We start from the raw sequence: 22,923 nt of genomic DNA, 5'->3' as shown, positions 1-22,923 counted from the left end.
CGGTGAAGTGCAAACGCCTATGACGTCGATACCTGTGTTTTTTTGTGGGCTGATAACGATCCCAGTCCAGCTTTGCCTATTCATCCTACTCCAATTCCCAAAGAATGCTTCTATTATGTCCATGAAAATGGAATATATAACGACTATGTCTATGGGTAAGAGAATATCTTCCCTTTTATGAGGAAAAAGGATACGCGCGGGGTAGGTATGTGGGCAAGGCTTGTCAGAGTCTTGACCACCAATACACTTAAACAATCGTCCAATTTCATCAATTCAGACATTATCAACGCTGATTTCTGAGAATTGAATTTTAGTGAGAGAAATACTTGACTCTACTGCATCATAAACCCGAAAACTTTCGGTGTAGACGTTCTCAATGTCTCTAATTACCGCCTTTCGTCCTCGATCCACTAGGACTTCATCCTCTTTGCGACACCGGTCAGAAAGGGCACACCGCCGTCACCAGGGAAGGTCTTCGAATGATCAAAATGGGATAACTGAAGAAAATGGAGAAGAAGAAGGCCCCGATGCACATTCCATTATCACCCCATCGAAGCACACACCTAAACCCTGGCGAGCTTTGAAAGGCTCTGTCGCTAAAGGCGGTCCTCTTCGTCCATTTCGACTTTTGAAACAAGACATTGTCAATATTCGCAGGCGCTATTTGTCCGACTGGACGGTGTTCAATCAGCAGATCTTCGCTAGCGCCGTGTACGTATTTTTCACCAACCTTCTGCCTGGTATCACATTTGCGAGTGACCTTTATGTCTTGACCGGAGCGAATTGGGGCACAATTGAAGTTGTCTTTAGCACTGGCCTTTGCGGTATCATTTTCGCTCTTGCTTCAATTCAACCATTGACCATTCTCGGCGTGACTGGGCCCTTCTCCGTACTGGCTGAAAATATATATGCATTGTGCCATGACAGTTTCAAGGTACGAAACCCCTCTTGCAGCTCAGAAGTTCATTGGCCTGACAACCAAATCAGATTCCTTTTTTGCCATTCATAGCCTGGTCCTTGGTCCATGCCGCTTGGATGCACTATGTGCTAGCTATTGTCAATGCCCATGACTGGACCATGCGATATGTCACAACATTTTCCACCGAGATATTTTCGTTACTGAACAGTGTGATATATTTCCACAAGGCTATTCAGGAATTGCAAAGAGCTCACAATAATCTTTCTTTTGCGGCATTTCTTTACGCCATTATCGGTGCAGTTGGTACCATGCTTCTTGCTATATTTCTGTCAACTGCTGAATCGTGGCGACCGCTGTTTCATCGATATATCCGACTTGGCCTTACAGAGTATGCCGCTGCAATCTCAATAATCATATTCATTGCTATGCCTCACGTCGGAGAACTGGCACACTTGGACAAGATGACCCTCAATGTAAGCCATTCATTTCGGCCAACGTCTCCAGAACGCGACACATTTTTCGTCAAGTTTTGGACATTGCCCCTAGGATGGATACTCGCTGCCATAGTGCCTGGTTTGATCATCACAGTACTGTTCTTTTTCGATCACGAAGTGAGTTCAATTATCTGTACCATTGACAGATACGGAACCAGAAAGCCTGGAGGCTTCGCATGGGATATTGTTCTCCTGGGAACAACGACGGCTATCTGTGGAATCCTTGGGATTCCCCCAGCAAATGGATTGCTTCCTCAAGCCCCACTTCACTCAGAGTCGTTGATGCACTCAGAGCACGAGCGGCATACAGTGGTTGTAGATGGCGAGGAAAAGGTCGAGTCTCGCGAGGTTCGCCGTGTTTACGAGCAGCGTTGGTCGGCATTTTTGCATGCAGGGGGCATCATGCTCTTTGTTAGCCCTCCATTTATGACCGTTCTGGGGTTGACACCAACTAGCGTATTGGCTGGGCTGTTCCTGTTCATGGGTGAACAGAGTCTATCAGTAAAGTACGTACCGTCCGAACCACAAATCCGAACTTGTCAGCTTTTCTAACCCATACGGCGCAGCCCTATATTATATCGCTTTTTCTACATTCTGACCCCACCGTCAGAGCTTCCTCAGCTTCCCGCCTCTCTGCACAACGAGGATAACCCTTCCGAAAGACCTTCGTATCTCCCCATCCATTATTATACTGTTCTTCAAATCATCCTCACAGCAGTGGTCTTCGCTCTGACTCTGACAAAAGCCGCCCCGGCATTCCCGGTGCTCATTATCGCTCTGGTTCCATTCCGTCTGCTCTTCATGAAACGCTGGTGGAATCGCGAAGTGCTTCGATTTGTTGATGCATGGGCATGTCGTGAAGGTACCCCTGAGGATGATGAGGACCAGCAAGCTCAAAACAAGATGAGTGATTCTGCAGATGATGCAGTGTTTACCGCGGACGCTTATCCATTGGATAATGGACGAAACGCAAGTGGAGAGTTATATCCCACGTCTCGTGTGCAAGCTGACGTAGGTGATAGTCCTGAAAGGGATAACGCACAAGATTGGATAGAGTTGGATTTGAGAGAACCTAGAGCTTCGGAAGATGAAGAGATAGAAGTTGGTACTCAATCGCCAAAGGGAATCAGGAGTTTCGACGCTTATTATGCTGGCAAACTGTGAGCTGCTCGTGTATAAGCGTGAAGAGGTGGTCCAATGCGTTCTTGTTTTATGTTTTTACTGGTCTGCGCAGTACATGTGTAGCGCTGGCAATTACCGACTTTATCAATCTTGTGACGAGGCTGTGTAATGTGGTCATGTAAGGGGTTGATAGTTCTGTATATACAGATAGATCACAATATCAGATTTTGGCGATATTCTTACTGCTTGGTGGCATAGTCTTAGAGTTCAATGATTCTCGTCATTCTACTGAGTGTAACACATTGCACACGAATTTCAGATCACTGTTTCGCAAAGTTGGACTTTAAACAAGCTCACGGGGAGCATGCTAGGAGATGTGTTTTTTTCTAGCCAAGGGAGCAACGTTCGTATGGAACATGCATGCAACTCATGACTACCATGACTGGGTTAAATCATTGACGATGACTGCGGCCAATTCGCAGTCGTAATACTAAAGCGAGGACATATAGAGCGCATCGCTGGAGGTGTTACATGTCTAAGCCTTCCCCAAGGTAAGTCCTGATCCTTGGACGTTCAACGAGAAATCTTATGCAGATGGATGCTTAGTTCGCTCCCACTTTTCAAATAAACGAAGTGGCAATATATGCATATGGGTTGTTTTGCATAAGCTCGAACCAATCATGTAGTCATATATCAATTAGATCAAGTCCTCCATCCTTGCACAAAATCGTGCAACCTATCGATGACAACACCAAAGATAGCGTTCACACTGTCAGAGATTAACTGCTCGAAATGCCTCATGGCCTCTTCCTCGGTAAGTTCCAAGTGAAACCGTTCCTTAACCTTGAGTACAGCCTTATCCGGCTCGACTCTAATGTCTGGGATGTTGGCATCAACCATCAGACTGAAAAGATTCAGGATGAGGTTCGCTGACTTGCGGAGAGTAGTGTAAGCTGTGAAGCAATGTTGTTTGAATTGTAGATAGTGTTGCGAATTGGCGCCACCCATGCCCTCTACCATCTCTTTACAGAGTTTCATCATCGGTGCGAAAGGTTTGGGATCTCGACCGAGAATGAAGCCGAAATCTGCATGGAAGAAGTGCCCATCTGGCGCCAGTAGAAGATTTTCGAGATGACGATCTCCAACACCAAGGAGATACGTGACGACACAATAGCCTGCACATGACTTTATGTATATATCCATAGTCTCTTTACGAACACCGAGTGGCTCTGAGTCATCGGGATTGTTCGCCCTGAGATACGCGAGAATAGACCCTTTGTATTTCGCTGACGCTGCCGAAAGGGAAGTGGAAGGGATGAATTGTGCGGCTCCAGCTGTTGCGCCGGTTGCTAGGATGCGATATGGCGTAAGCTTCAGGTCTAAATTCTCCTTTTGCAGTAGTTGGTCCATCAAGGTGATAATCTGAATGACTAGCTGGTCCTGACGGAGATCGTCACCGACCTTGAAGTGGACGGGATATTTGCGGCCGTCGGAGGTTTTGAAGTTGATAAGTAGTGGGGATAGGGAGGATTTGAAGACGTTGGAGTCTTCCGGGAAGCAGCCTGTTATAGTGACATTCGGATCCAAGGGTAAGGGTAAAGGGGGGTCGATGGTGATGATTTCATTCTTGGGATCCTTGAGATATTTCTTCAATTTCTCAATTTTAACGACACGATTTTCTCGCGAGAAGCGTATCTCTTTTGCAATTCGGGTCAGGACAGTAATTAATTCGCCTTGACGGAGCAAGGTCTTTCGATGTTCTGGATGGACTTTCTCCAACTCTGTCATAAAGTAGTATTCCACACGAGCGAACAAGCGCCGATGAGATGCCAAGTTTGCAATACCTGTGTCATCGCATTCAACCATAAGATACCAGTGGAGATAGTTGCCGAGGACGAAGTTATTCGCAGCTCGTGCTATTAAGAAATTTGCCAACGATGAGTCATGTGCCACTTCTTCTGGGGCTTCTTCGGGTGTCTTTTCAAATTTCAGGGCTTGCACGAGCTGCAAGAGATACAGGAGAAGCTCGTCATCTCCTGCCTTTCGTAAACGTTCAACTGCATATGCACGCACAGTAGCATTGTCGAAAGTTGGTCCTAAAAGTTCCAGAGCATCATCGACGTCAATCTCGGTCCACTTGGGTAAAATATCCATGGCTTGTCGAGCCTCACCGAGATCTCTCCAATTGACTGATTTGACGAATTTGGTGAGTGCCTTTTTATCGCGAGTCAAATAGTATCGGAACCGCCAGATAAGGTCTTTCTCCTCTGCAGTTAACTCATGAGTTGGCCCATAAGACATGATAAAATTCAATTCATCACGTATTTTGGGGTTAGGCTTCAGGTCACGGTCCATGATTCCAGTTCGATGACTACGGACAAGCCTTCTATGTTTGTCTTCACAAGGGTTCCCGGTCTGTCCGACTTCCGGATCATAGATTCTGATAACTCGGTAGGTTCCCGCATCATCATGGCCTTCAATTCCCGGACCTAGACGAACTTCAGGTGGTGGTTTGAGGGTGGCCGGAGGGTTATTATGTGTGTGTTGCGGATGCGTAGAAACTGGCGGGGGAGGATATTCATAATCAGCCCATACAATAGGGTGATCAAAACGTGGGAAATCAATATATAGAAGAAAATTCTCTTCATCAAGTCCTTCCGGGTCAGAGTCTTTTTCATTGGCCCCATTCTCCTTCTGCTGAGCTTTCTTCGCTGCTTGAACTATAATTGCTCTTTTCCTGGCGGCTTCTTCTGCATTGATTTTGATTTTCTCCAGTTGGCGAAAAACCAACTGGTCCAGCCAGTCTATTCGTGTTATCTCGCCCATTTCATGTTTCTTTATCAGACCCTCTATTCGCTCGAGTTCAGCCTCCTCTGGGGATTGGGTGAGTGAAAGTACGCCGTTCGTCTTGCGTCGGTGAGCAGGTGGTATAGCCGGTGTTGCACTTGTTGAAAACCCGTCCGCAGCCTTGTGTCGATAAATCTTGCATTTCTGTCTTCCCATCCGCAGCTTCCCATCAGCGTCAAAAAGTGATATTGTAGTTCCACCAAATGGCACGCCATGATTATTAGAGGCTTCATTGCCTAAGGGTGAGAGGTCCCATATCGTAATAGCCAACTGAGATCCCAAAGGCGCATCTTTGATGAATAGTGGCATTTGCAACCATTCGTTCCATATACGACTCGTCTTGAAGGATTTATATGATGTCTGCATCGGCACGCCGAGGGGCTTTGAATCGGACCATAGCTGAACGGTTACAAAAAGATCTGATGCCGGGCTCTGATTTGACCCGAGATGTCGCAACTCGGGATTCTTGAGGAGTGTTGAATATGGGATCAGCTTCTGTTTGCCTTCCAAAGCACCGCTGAGAAACAGTTCATTAGTTCCTTGTTGTACTTGCTACCTCCAGCCAGCCCACCTGACTTACATCTTCACCTGCACCGGAAAGTCGACCTGTGTTGAGGTCGCGAACGTGAATGCTTCCATTTTCCAGGTCGCTTCAGCTTCTCCTGTCACTTCCTTCCATCACGAGCGAAGTATAGTAGCTGTTGATATCGTCTGGAATTGTTTCGTCATCGTGGTTACCCATCATGATAGCCGAAACGAGAAGGCGGTGTAGCAGCTTGATCGTTTCACATGATTCGAGAACGTTGATGCCTGATACTTAAGGCGTCAAGGCTTCATTCTGTCCCGCAGTCGCGGTTAAAACGCGCTACGATAATTGCCCCTTTACATGAGATCTATTTTCGCGTTTCTTTTCACATTCGTTGGTCCTTATTCTATGCCATTCACTTCTATCGAGCCAGCCTTGTGATTCGTTTCATCTAATCTTTCAGCCTGATAAGGGTTCCGTGAAAATCGAATTGCAGTGCCACATTTTAGGTCGAATCTCTTCCGCTCCAAAGAAAAAAGGACTTTGAAAATGGCTCCGTCCAGATTTTCTACAAGCAAAGATCAAGACGACCAACTTTCATCCCCTCCTTCGTCCCCCGCGCTCTCAGTCGATAAAGAAAATCATTATCGCCAACGGCCTCAAGGCGGAAAGAGGAAAAGCGACATCACAATGGCACATGATAACTCCGTATCATCGTCAGGCAGCAAACGAAGACGACTAGCTGAATTACAAGGAAATATGGAATATACCCAGACGCGCGCCTCTCAAAGAGCCGTCACCGATTACTACGACCCAGATCAAGATGTTAGCGAGCGCCGCGAAATTCGAAAGGGTCTTCGAGATCTACAACGTGATCTAAACGGTAGGTTTGCGCGCTGCGCATAATAGTTATGGAATAGTGTGCTGATGTCAGAGTAAAGATTGCAGGAGTGAATATCTTCAGAGCGGAAATAAGGGTATTCTCAACACGATCCAGAAAGCAAACGATCTTTTCACGCGAGTAAAGCAGACGTCAGATGCGACCGTTGATTCTCAACTTTTGGTCAATGCGGCAGACTTATCATATAAAAAATCGGCGCGACTTGCATTGGATGGAGCTGCAGCCGGCATAGATGTAGACGAGTTTGTCTCCAAGTGTCTGTCTTTCATGCGCCAAACTCCATCAAATGGGGCGTCAAATCCCCTGAGCAGCACACATCGTCGCAGAGCAAATGGCGATGATAGTGATGACGAGGGAGTTGACGATACGTTGAACTGGGATAGGCTGGGACGGGCTGCTTGTTTCCCGTACAATGCGCGTCCTTCATTATCCGGCTTCCTTCTTGGTCCACTATCTGTCCAGAAACGCACTCGACAAGTTACGCAACGTAGAGTTGCAAATCAAATCGACAGGTCACAGGTTGTGCGGCCGCAAGATCTTGAAGAACAAGATCTAGATAGACAAGAGTCGTCGAACCTGACTGCGATGTGCACTAAAATCAGCAAACTTTTGCAGGATGTGATAAATAGCCGACAAGCTGCTGTTAATGCCGAGATGTACTCGTTGGGGAGGGAGCCTACAATGGATGAGCTTTATGCAGCTATGGACAAGCACCAGATCGCGGAGAATGGTGGCATTCTCCTTTACCCATTCGCCATTAATCCAAAGTCGTTTGGTCAAACTATTGAGAACCTATTCTACATAAGCTTTCTGATTAGAGATGGCAATGTTGGCATCTCGCAGGATAGTCATGACTTTGTTACTCTACGTGAGATATTCTTTTCCCTTGCATTCGTCACTGTGCTAATTGATTTCAGACTCTTCAACACCATACCCACCACTGGAGGCACAGGAAAAAGGAATTCAAAAGCATCAACTCATATTGAATCTCAATTTTGAAATATGGCATGACCTGATTGAGAGTTTCGATATTAAAGAATCCATCATACCGCACCGAAACGATGAAGAGTTCCTTCAGCAAAACCAACATGGTTGGTACAATTGAGTCTAGAAATGTATATGGCTAGATTTTCTTCTTTGTGGCGCAATTGGTTTCTTGGGAAGACATGTGTTGTTTGATACCCTCCTTCTGATAGTATTTATTGCAAGCTGAATAGAGAGCATTAACTTTGATATGGAATCGGCGCCGTGAAAGCCCACTCTGAAGCAATACCCTCGTTACAGCGATTGCGTACTGAATTAGTGTGGAAACGTCTGCGTATATTGTGTATTTCCCGAGGGAATCCTTAGATCATCCATCAACTATACTTCCGCTTTTATCAACATGCCTCTGACCTCCAAGTTCCCAAGCCCATCAGCTTTCGAGCGCCTTCCTTTTGAGTTGAATGCAACAGTGTTGTCATATCTGTCTAATAAGGACATAAAAAATCTACGCTTGACCAGCAAGGCCGTTAAAGCAAAGGAATTCCTACGCCTGAAGAGAGTCTTCATATCCGCCAATCCACGCAATATCTAAGTCTTTCGCGATATTGCTGATCATGATCAGTCTCGGAATCAAATTACAGAGATTGTTTGGGATGATGTGCGTCTTTCTTACGGGCAGCGGATAGATGACAAGTATCTATCTGAGGATGAAGATTCTCCCCCTCCTCCTGAGCGAGGGGTACCGTACTGGTATGTAGTTGCGTGCCAGGAAAGCAAAGGTACTTTAATCCGCACAAAGGAGGAAAGGAAAGTGTCTGTCCTACCACTGGTGAAATCATGAAGTTATTACCAGCAGCTACTTCCACAGCAAGATGAAATGCTTGTTTTTGGCGCTGATATCGAAGCATATCGATCTGGATTAGAGCAGTTTCCACATCTGAAAAGAATTACGCTTACTGCAGCAACATGTGGAGTCCTTGATCATCCAATGTATGCGACTCCTATGATACGAGATTTCCCGCCTGGCTTCACTTATCCAGCTGATCGTGCCACTTGGCCAGTTCCGGGAGAAAGCCTTCAACCTTATGAATGTCCATCATGGGATTTGGAAACAGAGAGAACTAAATAGCGTGGATTCTCTGCTCTTACGCGTGAGCTTGCAAGACAAAAACATCACATTTCAGAGTTCATCATCGATGTGAAGGAATTGGAGACTGGATTAAGTTGCCACGTTTTTGATAAGCCTTATGAAGAGTACAACAGCTTCAGTGCTCTGCTTCAACAGTCTAATTTTGGGCGCCTTGATGTCGCTCTTTGAGCTGACGGTCAATATTATAGCTCCACTGACTCGCAAGAGGAATATTTGCAACGAGGGAGATCTTGGTCCTCTTTTCACAGCGGATATCTAAATCGTGCTCTTGAGCTTATGAAAGATCCATAATCATGTTAGTATTCGGGTTCGGGCGAATCATGATTGGTGCTTCGACTATCTCGACGCACATGATTATCAGCCTTGGCTCCCATTAGGTAGTATAATACCCATTGGCAAATGGAAGACACTGCGACCTTTGGGTCTTTCAGGGGTAATTGTTGATATAGATGAGTTGATCTCTATGCTTGCTGCTCAGCCCGCAACGCTACGATCTGTTGAGCTAAGCTACCTGTTCTTCAGGACGGAAGGCGAGTTTGGGTATTACCACCTTCTCGATGCTATGTGTGGGAAGGTGGGATGGAAGGGACAGCGAAAGGCCACGCATGCGTGGCCATTCATCATGGGGGATCGGCAATTACCGGGCATATGAATGCAGCGATAGGGAGATTAATGATTTTCTTGATGAAGAGGCGCCAAATCCATTTCACCCAAACACTGAATGGAGCGGCGTCAGAAGAGCAGAGCCCATCCTAGCTTTAAATGTCCTGGAGGTAACTTTTAGGGTTACAATCCTTACGAGCTAAGACGGCAGGGGTAATATTGATGTTTAGCTTTAGAAATATTTCTTCACATGGCATTTCATGTCATCAGCAAGACAGTTATCAGATCCAACGCTCTATGATCATATTGAGATCAACGTAGAAGAGCAGAGATCAATCATCTATCCCATACACCGTCAAATCCTGGCTCATCTCCGGCAGCGCATAAACAGCACTTTGCGCACCACCAAATACCTTCAATGCCCTATTTCCCCTGAACTGCAAGCCAATCTTCTCCAACACACGACGACAACGTGCATCATCCTGACCACAAAATCCAAAAGCATCATTGATTCCAAGCTCCCGACGTGCATACTCCAATAGCCCAATGCTGGCTTCAGTTGCGTACCCTTTACCACTCTCCTCGGGCAAGATTGTATACCCAATATCCGGTGCGGAATATGCATTTGGTGGTTCGCCTTTCATTAGAGAGGTTACTCCAATCAACCTGCTTTCTGCGAGGTGCACCTGGGTACGGTTTTAAGGATACAAGAAATTGGCCGTGCTTGTTCCTTTTATAGTCTTGGAGGACCCGATTCCTGATAAAAACATTTGACTTTTCGGGAGTGTCGAGACCTGTCTTGCCACATGATTTGATGAAATCTTCGGTGTTCCAGAGACGGACTAGAAATTCAGTGTGCTCAGAGTTGTCCGCTTGGAAATATGAGATATGTAAACGCTCTGTAGGGATACTGAATGTTGGCGAGGGCGACCAATCATTTGACATGTTGATCCGGGTGCCTCTCCTAACTGCTAGGTAGATACAGGGTAGTGACAGTCAAGACTTCGTCCTGCTTAAATATGTTCAGAATCAAAGTCGACGTCTGCCTAGTGACTCATAGGATCTCGCGCCATTCCGCACTTCCATCCGCCATCAATCTATGCCGAATTGAGACATATGTTGGACATCTGCTTGACCTGAGTCGTCGTCGTTTATGGTGAAAGAGCAGATAATGAACCTCACTGAGAAGTACTAGTCAGATAGAAACCGTCTAGATCAAGATGAGTAACAACACTGAGGGTTGTGATTGGCCAGAGCAATAGTCACTTCGAGTTAAGGTTTGAGCCTCGGCCTGCGTCTTCCCGATCGGGACACAAGCTCCATCCGTCGTTACATCATCGATCTTTTTCTCTCAAATGTATCCAGACGAGATATTATTCCTTCATCTCATTTCTACAACATCGAATTTCTGTCCAGAGACAAGACGACATCCATTATGAGTTCCAAATTATTCCCAGGTGACCCAAACAAGGTCATGGTGATCAGACAAGTCACCAAGGATATCACGACACTCAGCGTTCCATTCTCGCGATTCGGACTAATAAAATTTGGCGGAAGAGCTACTCTTGGTATGTTCTTAGAGCTTCATCTCTAGAATCGAGCAACTGATTGTGTGTAATTGTATAGTCAAACTTGCGACAGGAAACATGCTCGTGGTCTCTCCCGTGGCACTTACCTCTGAAGTACAGCAGACAATTGCGTCGCAGGGCGGACGGATTAAATACATTGCAGCACCCGATCTCGAGCACCACATCTACCTTACTGCATGGAAAAAGGCCTTCCCCGACGCGGAGATTATCGCACCCGAAGGTCTATACGAGAAGCGCCAGAGCAAACCCGACCAGAAAGATACCCAATTCTCACACATTCTCACCAAAGCCAACAAACGCGATATCCATATATCAGAAGAATTTGATCGCGAAATTGACATTGAATACGTCGATGGCCACGGGAACAAGGAGATTGTGTTTCTACACAAACCCAGCAGAACCATGATTCAAGCCGATTTGATTTTCAACCTACCCGCAAAGGAACAATATTCTCGTACGAATGAGTCGCCCACGTCAGGCATCTTCACGAAACTATTCACACCCTTGATCTCGGCCAATCCACCGCCAGCAACATGGCACAAGCGGTTTGTATGGTATATCACAGCCAACGATCGCAAGAGCGTCGGCGATTCAGTTGTGCGGATAAATACATGGGATTTTGATCGGATTATTCCTTGTCATGGTGATATCATTGAGACCGGGGGAAAGGCGGTGTTTCAGAATGTGTTTGAGTGGTTTTTGGAGGGGAAGAAGAAGAAGCCGCAACGACAGGAGCAGTAGACGACTTTTGTTATCTTTTTGTATTTTTTTTATTAGCGTTATGTTTTGGTACTATGTACCTTTAATCAGGGAGCTGCATATCGGATATTTGTGTACCTATCATAGCGGAAACAGATGATGCTGTGAGACTTACCCACGCACTCCAAGGAAATTCTCCTATTCGTCTCTCTACATCTGCTAATATGCAAGGCCATCGCAATGGTCTGTTGAGATGTTACTTGTCACCTGATATTTGTTGTTGTTTCAGGCACACATGACGTCATGGCCCATGACGTCGAAGGACTGATACCTGAGGAGCTTCACGTACAATCTGGGAGACCTACTATGATACGCAATTAAAATACATTATATATCGCGTATTCGATATATTCATCCCAAGCTAGGTAGAGAGAGATAACAAGGAGGTCCAATTTACCTTGTGGAGAAACGGAGCAGAGATATGAAGAGTCCTGGATCGACCAATCAGAAGCGTCATCCGCTTGTCCATCTCATTGGTCCAGCGTGTCTATTTTGCGTCATACCAAGCAGTCAATATGCACTTCATCAAGGCAGTTGACTCTGATGCATGAGGGTGGGCAATCTGGGCCGAGCGAAGAGCTTAAATGCCATCTCATCCCTCGACTTTTGCATTCCTTTTTTCCCTTCTCCCTAAGCCACGACAAGTACGCCAGCTGTTCAACCACAGGTCGATATCCATCCAGCATTACCTACTTAGTACTATCTGTCTAACTACACAACATGCCTGTCATCTCTCGCCTCTTCTCTGTCCTCCTCCGTCTTGCGGAGCTTGCTTGTGCTGCTGTATGTCCACATCTCCTTTCCCCTGTCTCTGAATGTCACGTCTAACATACGCAGGTCGTTGCTGGTATCGTTGGATACTATCTGCACCGCTGGAGCGATGACCACCTCAGTGCCTGGGCACAAGGTCGCTGGATCTACACCGAAGTAATAGCAGGCCTATCTTTGTTGCTAGGCTTACTCTGGTTAATCCCAACCGCTCATACATTCTTCATCTGGCCCAGTAAGTTGACCCAAAACCGAGACAACAATCTCGTGGTTCAATATCTAATATTGAATAGTTGACATTATCATCTCACTCTGCTGGTTCGCTGCTTTTGGTCTGCTGGTCGATGCTTTGGACGGCGTCGACTGTGGCACTGCCTTTTCCTGGGGTTATATCGGCCACAATGACTGGTGTGGACGCTGGAAGGCAGCTGAAGCCTTTAGCTTCTTGTCGGCTATAATCTGGCTTGTGTCTGGTATCTTGGTATGTAGTCGTAGTCTATCAGTCTTGAGATTTATGCTAATATTCTTCGTTTAGGGAATCTACTTTGTCTGGCGTGTCGACCGTCGCCGAAACTACGTCTACGGACGCTACAGTGTCTAAAATCTGCAACTATGCAAGATCCGACGACAAGACGCTATTACTGGATTAAATTAGTTCTCAATGCTCCTGACAGTCGCTCCAACGGTTTGCTTTAATGATTATGCTATGATGACCTCGATACCCTTCAATTTTTACTCTTTTCAGTCTCGTGTTGAATACCCTTGGCTGTGTTAACGCTTGGTGTTGACGGTTTCATTGAAATTGATACCATTCCTTGATGTTTTAGTTAATTCAGTCTAGTCAACAAATCAGTCTATCAACTCATCGTACATGTATATTATTCCACAATATCGCATTGCCATAGCCATTCATATACACCTAGACTTTCACAGCCGCAAATACGACAAAGTCGCACCCAAGAAACACAAAAATGCAGGAATCTCACTAGCAAAAGTGCGAATTGCATCAAGTTGGACAAAATTCTTATTACGCTCATGAATCTTCTCATCGGATTCCTTGGTAGGATTCTTATCCAAGATTGGCATCAGATGAACCCTCGTCTTTACAATTTATATCAGCTCCGACTTTATTGAAGCACTCGAGAGAAGAGGAGGTCCGGGGGGAAACCTACCCAAGGCAAAAATACAAAATGAACCACTGTAAACGCAATAGCAGCTGCATAAAGCGTCTCTGCAGTCGACCCCGTCTCCGAAGCCCTATAACCCGCCACACCACTCAAAATACTCCCGATCCGTGAAGAGGCTACGAGCGCGAATCCCGAGGGGAAGCATTTGTGCCATACGTGTCGGATTGTTGCTGCGGGGACGACGTTAGGGTCCGAGAGAGGGTTAAGGAATATGTGTTCGCTGTAGGCATAGACGAGGGCATTGGTGGAGGTGATGAGCCCGAGGAGTGGGAGGGGTGGGAGGAAGGAGGAGATTGTGAGGGATGATAGGGGTTGAAGTGAAGACATTTTTGATATGCTGTGCCTGTATCAGTGGAATAATCCTGAGTTGAGCTTTTGAGGAGGAGAAGATGGATGAGTGTGTGTATATAAGGCCACAGACAGTGAGATGATCAATAATATAAAAGGTGAGTGGTACTATCTTGATTCAACGTACAGAAGTAGAGCAAGTTTCTTTTGATGCTTAATTATGACTGGTGGGTTGGTTTATACAACCACGGGCTCGGAGTAACAAACAAGCATTCGCTAAGATCGGCCCTAAGATGGCCTATGGGGCCCATGGGGCCTTTGAGTTGGGGGCCTTTGAGTTGGGGGCCTACAGGGCTGAACGGATCATCCGCCTCGGGACGTAGGATATCAAACCCCCCGATGTTACGGGCTAGTCCCGCCTAATGTTCACTATATGGACATGATCAAATAGAAAACACAACATGAGGAAAGAAAGAGAAAAGGACAACAAGATCTCGTCGTACATACGAGTTTATATAGAAAAGGGGAACGCTCGTGCTGGGCTGGGTTCGGCGCCGGATGTCCGTATAATCGTAGACACCACATGAGTGCCAAGACATGAAGTCCTGTTAAGGGGCAGATCAGCTAAACTTCGAGCTTCCAATCTGCACTCCAGCTACTGAGTGCAGAAGCGAATGAAAACGATACAGATTTTCTAGTGAGGGCTTCGTCCGAACCACATCAATATGAGGTCAGCTCATAACACCCGAGCTCCGTTATTTCCATCAATGCAGATGCTAAGAGGAACCTTGGAAATATGATGGTATGTCCAATCATGGTGAAGCAGTTAAGAACCTCTATTTATATATTATTGTTGAGGTCAGCCAGTTTGACGGAATTTCAGTAACTATTTCTATACTGTTCTCAAAAGTAAGACGCATCCTTTCCTACTCCTGAAAGTCACTCCCACCTCTGGTGAGGATTGCGATGCAAGCTTGGTTCCTGAAATTGTTGACATGACCCATTCCATACTCTAAGAATCTTGTGAATGTTTCAACAAATCCTGTTCTGTCGTATTCAGTATCCTCTCACGCAACCACCTGTCGATCTCAACATGTTTTTCTTCCATGACACAAAACTGACTCTCAGCGTTTGGCGAGACTTCTTAGACACTCAACTACATGGCTGAAATGGTTATAATCTGCTTCAGCTCGAATCAAGCTGTAACCACGTTACCATTCTGTTCGGCCAGCTTAGCTTTCCCAGTAGTGATTGACATGGTTTATGGGTTTACGTATGCGTGCCTTGTTCCTTGATGTTATGAGAGTGCGACAAGTCTGTGTCCACTAATCATTCATGTTCTAGTTTCTGCGCAACGCTCCAAACCCTTCTTCCACGGAGCGAATGCCACCACCAACGGCGGAGTCTGTCATCAGCACAAAAGAAAGAGGTGAAGGTTGGAAGACTTAATGGGTTCTTGAGCGCAACCAACCTGAATCCCGGGCGTGTTGGCAGATAAATCTGGTATCCATACGCTGTACACAATCTTGTTCAAGATTCTTACTCCTTGGCTGCTAATTAGATCAGCTACCATCTAAGTAGTAATCAAGGCCGGGTCTATATCCACCAGGGAGGTATCATAACTCTTTAGTTGTCATGCTATGTCAAAAAGAGTTGCCCTAGAAAGAGCTAGGGAACAAATAATGTATGAGCATAAACAAGTTCGGTCTTCTGAACTATGGATCTTCACATTCGTAGAGTATTCGGTTAGGTGTTGCATTCTGAATTATATCGTACAGACCATTTTGAGTGAAGACCGTGATAAGATGAGCGTATTTCTCTCAAAGTATGGCACATCAATTCCCTTCCTGGATATTTTGCCCGACTCCGAACCATTGAACGTTCAATTTTCAGATCGATCAGAAAGCTGTTTAGTTGCAGGGGCTTCGACAGACTGACGAGGCCGCTAAATCGTGATAACTCAATGCTACTATTACTGAAATTTTGGGCCGATAATCGCCAAATAATGTGTGTGCATTACTTGTCATTACAGTGTAATTACATGTTTTACAATATCCGTACGGTACCGTAGCCGTAGTGGGACGGGGCTAAATACGGCAGATCAGCTACAGCATTTCACTCCTTTACAACACCCATGAGCGTTGCAACCTTGGAACAGATCATGTACATAAACTAAGGAAAATGGTCTCTGGTCACGGAGATCTCGGTCACTCGTTCTCTGACAATGATATACCCGATAACAAGGAATCTGTTCCACTAAATGATCTTGAATCCGGCAGGACCGGAGTCGATGTTAGCAGCCACAAGGATCCGCAAGATTCTGGCCGTTCAGATGATTCTCTCGATAATCCAGAAGACGAAGTCGGGCAAGGACTTCTCGGTGGCCGAAGCTATAAACATCAACAAGGACAGAATTCTTCCGCTCAATCAGGATGGTTCAGCTCTTTTCTAAGAGGACCCAATCCTCCCCGACGACATCGCATTCGACCATTCTTTGAGAGCTTCCAGACCGCACCCATCCGTATTATCAAACGACTGTTTCCAACTCTGAGGTCGCAAGCCATCGCTTTGATCGCTTTTCATGCTCTTTGGGCGACGATATTCTTAACAATCCTCAATTGGTCAGTGCTTGGACCAGAGATTCCCGGCTACGGCATGCCGAATCGGCTTTCGTGCGGAGCTAGATTATGGTAAGAATTTCATCCAGTCTCTTTTAATAAACGACCATCTGATACAGTTATAGGCACAATGGTACCCTCTGTGGGATTGACGGTAATGCATGCCGTCCTTTTGACGAGCAAAAATTTGCTTTTCGATGTCCAGCGGGATGTCACGATACCATTCTTCTCGAGCCATACGCCGTAGGCGACCAGGAACTCAACTACAGAAGCCTGGTCGTTGGAGGTGCAGCTGATGCTGAGAATACTATTGGCTCTTACCGCGGCGACTCTTTTGTCTGTGCCGCTGCAATCCACGCTGGAGTCATTAACAACGCTGCCGGTGGATGTGGTATTCTTCGGCGTACTGGCGAGCAGACCAGCTTCATCGGAGTGGAAAAGAATAGCATCACAAGCGTCTCGTTCAATTCGTATTTCCCACTATCGTTTGATTTTGAGAAAGAGACGATTGCCATCTGTCGGGATCCACGTTGGCTACTATTCACCGTATCCTTGATCTTTACCTCCATACTTTCTCTATGCACGACATCACCAGTTGTATTTTATGTCTCTGTATGGTTCATATCATGGTTTCAGGTGGCACTTGCATCCGATCCGCCTTTTGCTTCAGACTACCTTGAGGTCGTCTCTATCGGCATGGGTCGTTTGTTACCTGCTTCCTTTGTTGGCTGGGCTATATACTATTTCTGTGTCCGGGAAACGCTCAGTGGTCTCACCGCTCAATGGGAAAAAACTATTTTATGGCTTGGACCTTTCTGGGTCGGAGCTCTTAACACGGATACCTTTGACCGTATACCAATCTCTCGCTTGACTCCGCATGACATCCAGCAACAACCAGGCGCAATCCCGGCATTGATCATTATCGTCACCATTCTTGTTATTACTATAGTCACACAAGCATGGGCCATCTGGTCAGCAGGAAAGCTACCCCGTTATCTGGTGATATACGGAATCATGGCGTGCACACTAATCGTTATGATTATTCTTCCTCAGCTCAACCTCCGCATTCATCATTACATCCTTTCTCTTCTCTTGCTTCCTGGAACAGCACTTAAAACTCGACCATCTCTCGTATACCAAGGCCTGCTCATGGGTTTGTTTATCAATGGTATCGCCCGGTGGGGTTTCGATAGTATTCTTCAGACCCCGAATGCTCTACTTGGAGACGCGCAACTGGGCAGCGTCCTACCTAACATTACTGCACCCATCATCGGTGCTGGAGGAAATAACCTTACATTCTGGTTTTCAGCTCTACCAAGCGATGTCTCAGGTATCGCAGTAATGATCAATGATGTGCTACGCGCCAATCTATACCGTGCTGTCTCTAGAGCCGAAGGAACCGGTACAGGCGTCAAGTCATCCCCGGAATTGTCCTTCGAGTGGACACGCTTACATCAGAATCATTCAGAATATTTCCGATTTGCGTATATGAAGAATAGTGCATTGGGAGGTTTGTGGTATGAAGATTTCACCAAAGCTGGTACTTGGAGAGATAATGGTGATTGGATTCAATGAATCAAACCCGAAACTGAGGTTGCTCATTGAAGGCATTCTTATATTGGATTGACTGTCCACGGTATTATTCTTACATAGTCGTTTTTAGAAGTTGGCATGTAGATTAGAGGTATACCCATAGACATCAAATCTATCGCTTATATATATTACTCGCCCCTTATCTGAGAAGAAGCCATGAGTCACTGCACAAACAAGGTAGCTATTAAGTACATAGGTCCGACGCCGATGCATCTTGGGTATCATTGGACATGACACAAGCACAACTGTAAACGGCACGGTTTCACACATCTGCCAAATATAATCCTGTAAATCCCACACCCAAAATTAGTTAAAAGCCCAAAATTTGTTAAACATATTAACTCCAGAACAATGCGTGAGCAAGCAGAGCTCGGAAAACACCCAAAAAGCAAGGATACACCCAGCTCACGATTTTACATATTCGTTACATTTCACCTGCACAATTTCATTCTTACCGCCGTCCTCGATGACAAATGCACTCAATTTTCGACCGTAAACGCATCCGGAGTCCAACCCCTTGGTATACTGACGGATATTGAGTGATTTAGCGGCGTCATGTCCATATATCACAGTCATAGTTTGAGGAGATACAGTACCAGCCTGTCCTTGTCCTGCTACTAGCAATTTATGATATTGGTTGTAAAGCTTTTCAGATGTCAGTAGGTCTTGGATGTATTGGTGATATAAGGAGACTCACTTTGAACCACGGCACGCCATCTTTGCTGGCGCTTGGAACATGAGTATCCAAATCGATGGTCCGCATGGACATCACGCTCGACAATTCCTGTCTCTCCAAGGGTACGCCGGGAACCAATCCGCCGTGCACAACAGCTACTTCTCCCATGTCTTTGATTTGCCCGACTTTCAATATGACAGGACAGTCCTGCAAGTATGCGACTTGCTCATCGGTTAACGACTTGGCTACCCTGCGTTCAGCCGTATCAGCCACCACGGTATGTTCCTGATTAGAAGACTCGCTATGATGGACTTTCATGTCTGAGCGCTCAAGCAAGATGCGGTCTTCGTGATTTCCTCGTACGCATGAAGCACCAAGTCCGCGGGCAAGGTCTACCACACCGCCGCTCTTGGGGCCTTTGTTGATCATGTCCCCGGTGAGGATGAGGTGATCGCCAGCATCTGGATCAAAAGATACTTTCTCCAGGAGTTTTTCCACTAGATAGTATGAGTCAGTGATCTCACTTGACGGAGTCCACAAACTTACATTCATCCTGGCACCCATGTACATCACCAACAATAACTAGCCGTCGAGATGAACGACCTTTTTTCTCCTCGAAGCTCGGTAATAACGCCGGATTGAGCGTTCTCATAGGCAGCACATCGACAAACTCCGGGCGCACATTGGTCCCAAACCACCCACCTACTTTCTCCAATGTATCCACATTAAGCGACGCGAGTATATCTTCATGCTCTTTCATCATCGGTTGTAGAACAGTTTCCCATCCGGTAAAAGCAAACATCAAAAGAATAGCGTAAACGACCATATATCGCCTGAATTTCGGAGCCATGACGATCGACGCTATGAATCCGAGGCCTGGAACGCGGTACCAGTCAAGCGAAGCGGCAGAGGAAGTCGAAGTTGAACGAGGTCTGGAGGCACGAGTTTCCCATTTATTCTTCACGAAGTTGATCAAAGGTCGTTGAGCACCGCCTTGTGGAAAGCTTTTGAAGAAGCCGCTTTGAGAATGCACAGTTTCGTCATTGTCGTCGTCGCTGCTGCTTGAGACGCTGAGATTGTCCATATCCATCTCGAAGCCTGTAGGTTTCGACAGAAAACTGACAGATTGAGTTCTTTCTTTTCTGGCCATGATGACGACGTTGCGTTACGTTATGGGGACTCTTGATGAGTCTTGGCGGGTTGCTGATTGCGGAATTGTTTGATTGTCTGAAGTTCCGGGATGGATCTCTAAACAGCTAACATAGCTGGAAATCGCTGGCGCGGGCATGTGAGATTGAGGCAAAAAATAGGACGAAACAAAATGTCGAATGTATTTCATAGTCGTGTCTCAGCTTGATCAATACAGGTTGAATTCATCCAAGAATTTCCAAGATGTGAAGTTGACAAGTATGACCCACTATTTTTACGTTCTACCAATCACAGTGCTGTATTAACGGCCTTTGTTCAGCTGCCAAGTTCGGTCAATTGCGGCCTCTGATTGGCTCTTTCGAGTATACTTGGAATTCATGGTTCATCAATAACTAGATACGTGTTCCGTATAGATGCACTATCTGTACCGCTCATAGATCTCCGCCTCCTTCAGACGAGCATCAATCAGCTGCAGTACTTTGTCGTCATAAATCTCCTCCACATTCTTCCCGCCTAGAAGAACTTCTCTTTCATGCTGGACAGCTTCTTCCTTCGTCATGCAAACCAGATTCCTCCAATTTATTGGGACAAGCTTTTGTCCATCTTTCTCCCATTGTGGATTGACTCTAAACCCTTCAGCCGGTCGTTTCCAGGGCACAAGGACCAAGCGGTTAGAAATACCGCTAATCACGCTTCTCCCACGCCAAATCTCGTCGACTATATAGCCGATCTCCTCCTTGCTGAGTGGCATGCGCAGTCCCACAAGTTCGTTATCCTTGACTTCTGCCCTCACCAGCCTCTCTATTGTACCCTGGAGTAATGAGTACATGGTATCGCTGAGCTTTTCACGCTTTTTGCCCGCCAGACTGTAGTCGATAGGGTAGCCTGAAACAGCACAGATCACGTGGTTTGCTATGGTATATCCAAAGACAGCAGGCATCGTACCAAGAACGGGAAGAATCCGCACGCGAAAGTCGGGCAATACACCCAATTCCCCAACTTTTCCTTTCGCGAATTCTTCCTCGGGTAGCGGCAATAAGGATGCTTTTCCAGGACCTGGTTTTTCGACTGAGAACACTACTGGAATACCCGAAGTCACGCCTAGAACACGCAAGCGCCGACGAGTGCTGCGAGATAGCGGATCCTCCATACTTACAGAGATATCAGCCACCGCAATGCGGGTCGGGTCGGATTTGCATCCAGCGCCCATAGACGAAATGACCTTGATAGAATTCTTATGGCAGTAATGCAACAATTCGACTTTGGATTCGATATTGTCAATGCAATCGATAACGTAGTCAGGTTTCTGTCCATTGGACCCTCTGCCTGTCCAGGGAGCAAGGAGTGTATCAGCCACATTCGCACCGAACAATTCGTTCCGACAGTCGAAGTGCACCCACGGCACAATCTGCTCCAATCGTCGTCGTATACAATGAACTTTTGGTGTACCGACATCCGCCAGGGTGGCAAGTGCATGTCTATTTAGCGATGAAAGCGTAACTTGATCAAAGTCAATGAGTCGGATCTTGGCCACTCCGGAGCGAGCCAAAGCTGCGGTGGCATGAGAACCAACGCCGCCACAGCCAACGACAATTATGAAAGATGAGCGAAGTTTCTGAAGACCTTCATCCGTCAGAAAGACTCGATTTCTAGCAAGTTGTTCAAGTATAAGTTCCTCATCGTAGTCTCCTTGTTGTGCTCGTCGTGCAAGCGCCGCACTGCGCTCGTCTTCTTTACTCAGCACTGGCAGAGGACCTGCCGTTCCGAATTCGTTGAGACTCTCTGCATGATGCTTGTCGTCAATCTGTGGAATCGAAGCCTTGAGTGATTCTACAGCTTCATGTCTTCTCAGAGCTTGGTAACCGAATATGCCTGCAGCGACAGCAGCCCCGGACACAACTGCCGCGGCAGCAAGCTGGACGGAGTGAGAGCCAGCTTGCCTCTGCAGCCACGAGCTCATACTCTCTTTGTTATTCCCTCTGTCCCGTCGGTCTCTCAGACTCTGGTATCCTTGTAACTCTCTATCATCAAACGAATCTGGGTAATCGTCTTTGTCGTAGTAAGAACGGGACCTTCTATGATCTTTGTAAGCCATATCGACGAAAATTAGCGATTTTGCGCATATTGGGAATCAATGAGACGTAAATGTATCTCACATTTCAATCAGGTACTTTTGTATATGCACTGCTACCTTGCCATGCCAAAGCAGCACAACAGCGAATATGATCACGTGCTGACATGACGCTGTCTTTTGTATGCTTGCAGGCGGGCAGATTTCCTATCAACAGCGGAGACTCACGTGGGTACACCGGCCCGATTTTGATCCAGCTCGGCTAGCATTTTCTCATCTCACCTTTCAAGCTCTGTTCTCCTCCTTCCTTTCTCAACAACATCAACACACAACATTTCTCAACAGAAGACTGTGTACGTCTCAGTGATGACAACTTCTCACATGAGCTTTTGACACATATGGTCCTATAGTCAGTGACCACATGGACTTTATCCCTGATATTTGGTTCGTTTCAAACACGACCTGATCGGTGGAAGAAGACGTGTTAAATGTGTGGTTGATGCAGGTGAACAGAAATCTGAGAGCCACTACGGTCTGAGTTTATTCTCGTTCCTTATTGTTTACATTACTATCTACAGATCTGGGCGGTTTGGTCGTTTGACACTGCCATTAAATGTCGGTGGTTCAGCATCAACTTCCAATGCCGTCTCCAGCATTGTATCCTCGTATTCTCACAGTC

General features: G+C 46.3%; 11 protein-coding genes across 11 annotated transcripts; 6 read left to right on the top strand and 5 right to left on the bottom strand.

The window, feature by feature from the left end:
- Positions 1-190: 190 nt before the first annotated feature.
- Positions 191-2,742, top strand: TSTA_114410 (anion exchange protein, putative). Its single transcript, XM_002481575.1, has 3 exons — positions 191-934; positions 988-1,919; positions 1,980-2,742. Exons 1-3 carry the CDS (start codon positions 377-379, stop codon positions 2,575-2,577), a joined length of 2,088 nt encoding a protein of 695 aa, XP_002481620.1. The 5' UTR covers positions 191-376; the 3' UTR covers positions 2,578-2,742.
- A 433-nt stretch (positions 2,743-3,175) lies between these two features.
- TSTA_114400 (phosphoinositide 3-kinase, putative) lies at positions 3,176-6,021 on the bottom strand (the record flags this gene model as incomplete). The annotated part of the gene is made up of 2 exons (XM_002481574.1): positions 3,176-5,899; positions 5,963-6,021. The coding sequence occupies 2 exons, from the start codon at positions 6,019-6,021 to the stop codon at positions 3,238-3,240; spliced, it is 2,721 nt and encodes a 906-aa protein (XP_002481619.1). The 3' UTR covers positions 3,176-3,237.
- A 436-nt stretch (positions 6,022-6,457) lies between these two features.
- Positions 6,458-8,041, top strand: TSTA_114390 (nuclear protein Qri2/Nse4, putative; the record flags this gene model as incomplete). Its single annotated transcript, XM_002481573.1, has 3 exons — positions 6,458-6,791; positions 6,850-7,677; positions 7,727-8,041. 3 exons carry the CDS (start codon positions 6,458-6,460, stop codon positions 7,912-7,914), a joined length of 1,350 nt encoding a protein of 449 aa, XP_002481618.1. The 3' UTR covers positions 7,915-8,041.
- Positions 8,042-8,193: 152 nt separating this feature from the next.
- On the top strand, positions 8,194-9,595 carry TSTA_114380 (uncharacterized protein; the record flags this gene model as incomplete). The annotated part of the gene is made up of 4 exons (XM_002481572.1): positions 8,194-8,352; positions 8,416-8,606; positions 8,637-8,884; positions 9,321-9,595. 4 exons carry the CDS (start codon positions 8,194-8,196, stop codon positions 9,593-9,595), a joined length of 873 nt encoding a protein of 290 aa, XP_002481617.1.
- Positions 9,596-9,878: 283 nt separating this feature from the next.
- TSTA_114370 (uncharacterized protein) lies at positions 9,879-10,491 on the bottom strand (the record flags this gene model as incomplete). The annotated part of the gene is made up of 2 exons (XM_002481571.1): positions 9,879-10,232; positions 10,255-10,491. The coding sequence occupies 2 exons, from the start codon at positions 10,489-10,491 to the stop codon at positions 9,879-9,881; spliced, it is 591 nt and encodes a 196-aa protein (XP_002481616.1).
- Positions 10,492-10,981: 490 nt separating this feature from the next.
- On the top strand, positions 10,982-11,876 carry TSTA_114360 (uncharacterized protein; the record flags this gene model as incomplete). The annotated part of the gene is made up of 2 exons (XM_002481570.1): positions 10,982-11,114; positions 11,173-11,876. The coding sequence occupies 2 exons, from the start codon at positions 10,982-10,984 to the stop codon at positions 11,874-11,876; spliced, it is 837 nt and encodes a 278-aa protein (XP_002481615.1).
- Positions 11,877-12,614: 738 nt separating this feature from the next.
- TSTA_114350 (uncharacterized protein) lies at positions 12,615-13,263 on the top strand (the record flags this gene model as incomplete). Its single annotated transcript, XM_002481569.1, has 4 exons — positions 12,615-12,677; positions 12,732-12,897; positions 12,956-13,143; positions 13,198-13,263. The coding sequence occupies 4 exons, from the start codon at positions 12,615-12,617 to the stop codon at positions 13,261-13,263; spliced, it is 483 nt and encodes a 160-aa protein (XP_002481614.1).
- A 326-nt stretch (positions 13,264-13,589) lies between these two features.
- TSTA_114340 (uncharacterized protein) lies at positions 13,590-14,176 on the bottom strand (the record flags this gene model as incomplete). Its single annotated transcript, XM_002481568.1, has 2 exons — positions 13,590-13,763; positions 13,835-14,176. 2 exons carry the CDS (start codon positions 14,174-14,176, stop codon positions 13,590-13,592), a joined length of 516 nt encoding a protein of 171 aa, XP_002481613.1.
- A 2,091-nt stretch (positions 14,177-16,267) lies between these two features.
- Positions 16,268-18,339, top strand: TSTA_114330 (LCCL domain protein). The gene is made up of 2 exons (XM_002481567.1): positions 16,268-16,827; positions 16,881-18,339. Exons 1-2 carry the CDS (start codon positions 16,319-16,321, stop codon positions 18,328-18,330), a joined length of 1,959 nt encoding a protein of 652 aa, XP_002481612.1. The 5' UTR covers positions 16,268-16,318; the 3' UTR covers positions 18,331-18,339.
- A 97-nt stretch (positions 18,340-18,436) lies between these two features.
- On the bottom strand, positions 18,437-20,367 carry TSTA_114320 (Ser/Thr protein phosphatase family). The gene is made up of 3 exons (XM_002481566.1): positions 19,571-20,367; positions 19,046-19,521; positions 18,437-18,993 (listed from the first exon to the last, which is right to left on the bottom strand). Exons 1-3 carry the CDS (start codon positions 20,172-20,174, stop codon positions 18,754-18,756), a joined length of 1,320 nt encoding a protein of 439 aa, XP_002481611.1. The 5' UTR covers positions 20,175-20,367; the 3' UTR covers positions 18,437-18,753.
- Positions 20,368-20,552: 185 nt separating this feature from the next.
- TSTA_114310 (ThiF domain protein, putative) lies at positions 20,553-22,513 on the bottom strand (the record flags this gene model as incomplete). The annotated part of the gene is made up of 2 exons (XM_002481565.1): positions 20,553-22,248; positions 22,473-22,513. The coding sequence occupies 2 exons, from the start codon at positions 22,511-22,513 to the stop codon at positions 20,592-20,594; spliced, it is 1,698 nt and encodes a 565-aa protein (XP_002481610.1). The 3' UTR covers positions 20,553-20,591.
- Positions 22,514-22,923: the final 410 nt, after the last annotated feature.

The sequence above is a fragment of the Talaromyces stipitatus genome, genomic scaffold (genome assembly GCF_000003125.1).
Source record: "Talaromyces stipitatus ATCC 10500 scf_1105507295555 genomic scaffold, whole genome shotgun sequence".
Taxonomy (NCBI): domain Eukaryota; kingdom Fungi; phylum Ascomycota; class Eurotiomycetes; order Eurotiales; family Trichocomaceae; genus Talaromyces; species Talaromyces stipitatus.
This window is presented reverse-complemented; position numbering and strand designations above follow the sequence as displayed.